Source organism: Nicotiana attenuata, unplaced genomic scaffold (assembly GCF_001879085.1).
Source record: "Nicotiana attenuata strain UT unplaced genomic scaffold, NIATTr2, whole genome shotgun sequence".
NCBI lineage: Eukaryota > Viridiplantae > Streptophyta > Magnoliopsida > Solanales > Solanaceae > Nicotiana > Nicotiana attenuata.
In genome coordinates this window covers 101589-106657 of record NW_017672869.1, presented here as the reverse complement: position 1 = coordinate 106657, position 5069 = coordinate 101589, and the positions used below count along the sequence as shown (strand labels likewise).

The following is a 5069-nucleotide window of genomic DNA, read 5'->3' as shown; positions in this document are numbered from 1 at the left end:
TATGAATCCATCAATTAGATAACCAACCAAAAGCCTGTAAACCTAATTAAGAAAATTCCATGGTACAATTTCACTACTGTTATGATTTGGTTTGCAGATATAGAAGTGAAGGTTTGCATTTCATGTTGCAAACACAGAGAAAAAGCATGCACAAGATAAATAATGTAGAAATAAGGGGGGCATTACACTGAAAAATCATGAAACCTTTGTGATATAATGAACTCCAACTACTTGGTTAACTTTCCCAACTACCCTATCTCTGGCACTTTGGAAAACATTAATGCAATTTTAATTGTTGCACACCTACTTTCCTCTTCTAGTTTCCCTTGGCATTGTGGAAAAATAATTGCTACTTCAGATTTGTTATTTCGATTTTTGCAACCGTTTGGTTTCCACAGTCCATGCTTCTTTAGCTTACAGGTACTTACATTTTCTGTCACAAATAATTCATTTTAATTAGATATTGATGGTGTAGTTTGATTTAAAACTTGGTGGTGCTTGGACAAGTAATATCTATATTCACCTCCTCATTCCCCCATTCTTTCTATTTCACACGACGACAACTTTTTTCTTTTTCTATGTGGGGATACATATTTAGTGTTATCTTTTTCTATCACTAAGCTCTCACAATTTTCACAATATATGTTACTGTTTTCAAGCAACGAGCAAGTAGAGTAGCAGCTCTCAATGAAAGATTGATTGGAATCAAAGTTGGTGACTTTTGGTGAGATCAATGCCTTGGTGTCTATGGTCTTATGACAATCCCTCTCTCTCTCATTAAAATATTACTTCCATTTATGTTACAGCCATGTTAAAGAAGGGCTTCTGCTTGGGAAGCTTTATGGGAACCGATTTACTATAACACTTCAGTATAGTTATGCTTCAATATTTCATTTGTCCATTTCTTGTGGGGCTCCAGACAGTACATGAATACCATTTTTCTTTCTTTGCTCTTGTTTATTCTTTGAAGTATGATTGTAAAGCTTGCTGATTATATGACATGTTATGTGATGGGCTGAAACTGAAATCTTTTCAGGGGAGTGTCAGGTACTTTGTAATATGCAGATCTTTTTATCTTGGTTAGGTGGATAAGTTAACTTCACTCTTCTTGAAATCCAGTCTAGGCCTTTCAATTGTTGTTCTTCATAAGGATCTCTTTCAGAAGAGCTTTTACAGAAATACCTGCAACCTTATTTTGCTTCAGAGAAACTCACTAATGCATGTTCCTTTCTTCCTCTTCCAATGTCTCAGTCATATGTGTATATGATTCCCTGACAGTACAGTTAATTCATAAGTATGTCAGCATGTGGGATAAATATGAGCTACAATTTGAAATTACTGTTATGCTTGGGGCTTATCTTAGTCGTGCACTTCATGGCATTTTAATGACCAACAAAAAGCCCATACTTGACATGGTTGTGCAGTGTTATCTGGTACCTCGTCATGTAAATCAAGCAATTCAGCATACAATGCTAAGCCATGGCAAACTCATGAACTTGATGGTAAGGGAAGAAATAGGCTAAGATGGGTACAAAGCAGACACATGGTTTATAACTATTGTGCTGATTCTAAGAGGTTTCCTCAAGGTTTTTCTGCTGAGTGCAAGAGTTCAAGATTTTAGGATATGAGAGTGTGAAATTTTTTATTCTTTGTACCAATAAAAGTTCTGTTTGGTTACTAATTTTGTTGCTGTGTAACTGGTATTCAAGTTTATCCCGTTTTCTTTGATATTCTTACTTGATGAAGTAGTGTATGAGTAATTAATTTCTGACTAACTGTAAAATTTTCTACATTTGTACTTACAGGTAAGTATTGCTTAGTCAACAACAGGTCGTGGATTTTAAGCAAGTTGATTCCCACGTCCACCAATTCAAGGGTAGCAGTTCCAGTACTTAATTTTAGTTGGTCTCTTACATTTTTAGGAATGCTAAGTTGGTGATTGTCATCTTGCTCTTTGTCCTAGTTTTGTCAATATGAGTAATGTATTTTTTAAATTCCATAAATTGTGTTAGATCTTCAGTTTTCCTTTTATATGATCACTCAAATTCCGCAGAACAAAGAATAACCAGAAATTACTATTCTTTTACTTGGTTAAGCGGCTGGAGGAAATCCTTCCCATTTTGCTGATGCTATATCTCTAAAAAGCATTTTAGTAAACAGGCGCGACTGGTCTGTTGACTGTTGCCAATTCAGCTTGAAAATTCAATCTAGAAATAAGTTCAAGGCAGAAAAAGAAGATTCAACAGTAGAAGACAATAGATGTACCAGATTGTGTCTTTAGATTTACTGTGGTTTTAGAAAAAAAGTTCTCACAAATTATTATGCTTTTTGCAGAATACTTAAGTTTCTTATTTGAAACAGTAGAACTTTTCTGCTTCAGTGGTAACAACAGTAAACTATGCTCAAGTCAGTGGTAACAGAACTTTTTTGTAGTTATATCAATTGAAGCCAAGTTCACTGGAAACTTTAGATCCAATAAAGTTATAGATCAATTGATTTGGACTATTTTTCTGAATATTTAGTTGACAAGTAATACCTACTTGGTAAATTTATTCTACTCAGAGATTAAGTTTTATGCTATTAGATTTTAGATCACAATAAGTACGTAGTTGAATAAGAATGTCACTATTTAAGACAGTTCCTTAGGCATCTCTACTTCTGCTGCATAGCAATTGAGATTTATTTACAAGTAGACTATATCAGTATATCCTTATAATTATATGTGTTAATCACGTGATTGTTAGGTTGTTTATTTATTTCTTTAGTCGTTTAATTATTTATATTTACTGTCACTTGTTGTATTTTTTGTTTTGTATTTTATTATGATTATATTACAGATATGGCATCTAAGGGGAAGGGAAAAATGAAATCTAAGAAGAAAAAACAACTTGTTCCAACTTCCTCAACTATGCCAAATATGAGTCATCCTCTTCCTCATCCTCCTCAGTCGACTTCATTGCCATCTACCATATTCACTATCCCCCCTCCATCTAATAATTCAGTTCAGTATTATTCTATGCCTGCTAAAGGCAGTCAAAGTAACACCGTTTTTAACTTTGTACCCACACCTTCTATACCATTATCTTCACCGGGCTTTCATGGTAGTCAACATGGTGGCTCACCAGTTGTTGCACCCTCGGTCTTTTATGGTTGTCAACATACTGACTCACCAGCTGCTGCACCCCCGGGCTTTCATGATAGTCAGCATATTGGCTCACCAGCTGCTGCACCCCCGAGCTTTCATGGTAGTCAGCATACTGGCTCACCAGCTGCTGCACCCCCGAGCTTTCATGGTAGTCAGCATGATGGTGCGTCTTTTGTTGCTCCATCATCTTCCAATCCATCATCATCATCCATTCACAGCATATCTAGGTTGGATATTGGAGGCTCTCGCCCAGCTACATCTGGTGCTGCTTCTGCACCATCTCGTAGACGCAGGCAGAATCTTGGAGGGGATGTACAATTTGATAGTTATAATCGATTGATAATCGTCCCCCACAAGAATGGGTAAGAAGGTTCTTATACAAATTTTTATGTTTTGAATGTACATTTAGATATATTAACATTAAGGAGTATTTATTTGCAATTAAAAGATATTTATTAATTATATATATGTTAATTTTAATACAGGTTTTTGCCATCCTTTCAAGCTACACATATGGTTACAGATTCTATGAAGCCATTTTATCATGAGCCGTGGACTTCTTGGAAAAAGATACCGTACAGCATCAGAGAGCAAATGTGGAATCAATTTAGGGTAAAAATTAATTATATTTATTAATAATTATCATCTTCATCTAATGTTACTTTTTATATTGCAGACAAGGTGTACATGGAATCCTCAGCATCAAAATGCAATAAATAGTATTTTTGAGAAGAAAGTTGGTATAAGGATTAAAGATACTATGTGCGCTTCTCGGAATTCCGGTAAAATGCCGGATTGGTTAAGAAAAGATGTTTGGGATAAACTTCTTGAGAAATGAAATACCCCAGAATGGAAGGCAAAGAGTGAACAAGCAAAGGCAAACCGTGCCTCTAAAAAAGGTGGCTTGTTGCACATAGGAGGTTCGATTACTTTTGAGGCCCATAAACTAAGAATGGTAATTATTTATAAAAAATTTCTTAGTTTTACATATAGAATTTTACGTTTGTAAAGTCTAACTCATACTTTTTCTTATGAAGGAAAAGGAAAGAGGGCGAGATGTGACTTACGTTGATGTCTTCGAGGAGTTGCATAAGAAAAAGAAAAAGGATGGTACAAGATAACACTGGGTGGAGACGCGTGTGTCAGACACATGTAAAATTCTAACTTCATAATTATTTATAGTTTATTAATATTAGTTTGTTTACATAATAGTTATGTTTTTCATTTCAGGAAGATTATCATAAAAGGTTGGAAGAATGGCAATAAACTCAGCCTCCTTCAACTCAACCAACACCTGATGATATGGCTTCATTGTGGACAGAGGCAGCGGGCGGAGCAAACAAAGGTAGAGTCTACGGACTAGGAGTACATCGACCTACAGGTCATCCAAACCCACTCTTAGACAATTCTTCTCCTCAAAATCAAGAACAGATGGAAGATGTGAGAAACAAAATTCGTGGATTGAAGCAACAATTGGACTCCCAAAACGGAACATTTGTTAAGATGCAGAAATTCATGCGTAAACATGGGTTTGATTTATCTGATGATGAGGATGAACAAACTGAATCTGATGTGTAGTAGTTTAGTTGTGATGTTTTGGTTGATTGGTAAACTTGATTGTGAGAGACAACTTTATGTATTGCTTTTAAACTTGAATATGGGCTGCTATTTGGATGTTTTTATGCCCAAAGTTGTTAAGTTTAAATGTTGGTATTGTTGGTTTAAGTTGTGTTAATGGTTGACATTGTTGGTTTAGAAATTGTTAATGTATTGTTAATTTAGATAGTGTTAATCTATTGTTGGTTTAGATTGTTGGTTGGTATTTTTTTGTCTGTGATAGTTTGACAGGTGGTGTAGCTCGAAATTGGGCAGAATTCTGCCCAGTTTTGTACAAAATTCCGACTAAAACGGTCGGAAAGCTCCC

General features: G+C 35.3%; 1 protein-coding gene across 5 annotated transcripts; it reads left to right on the top strand.

Moving 5' to 3' along the window:
• The first annotated feature begins 345 nt into the window (after positions 1 to 345).
• LOC109214773 (flocculation protein FLO11-like) lies at positions 346 to 4821 on the top strand. 5 transcript variants are annotated; one of them, XR_002066239.1, is made up of 7 exons: positions 346 to 420; positions 1806 to 1876; positions 2838 to 3507; positions 3631 to 3757; positions 3822 to 4100; positions 4183 to 4297; positions 4376 to 4821. XR_002066239.1 is itself a non-coding variant. In XM_019378722.1 (4 exons), exons 2-4 carry the CDS (start codon positions 2840 to 2842, stop codon positions 3981 to 3983), a joined length of 957 nt encoding a protein of 318 aa, XP_019234267.1. In that variant the 5' UTR covers positions 346 to 1876; positions 2838 to 2839; the 3' UTR covers positions 3984 to 4101. The 5 variants fall into 5 exon arrangements, 1 of the variants encoding a protein (XP_019234267.1); XR_002066236.1 differs by having other exon boundaries at positions 660 to 1876; XR_002066238.1 differs by having other exon boundaries at positions 346 to 724.
• Positions 4822 to 5069: the final 248 nt, after the last annotated feature.

Coding starts and splice junctions, on each gene's coding strand:
- LOC109214773 (XM_019378722.1), top strand. CDS start 2,840: ATGGCATCTAAGGGGAAGGGAAAAATGAAATCTAAGAAGAAAAAACAA. Junction 3,508..3,630: donor ATCGTCCCCCACAAGAATGG/GTAAGAAGGTTC, acceptor ATTTTAATACAG/GTTTTTGCCATCCTTTCAAG. Junction 3,758..3,821: donor AAATGTGGAATCAATTTAGG/GTAAAAATTAAT, acceptor TTTATATTGCAG/ACAAGGTGTACATGGAATCC.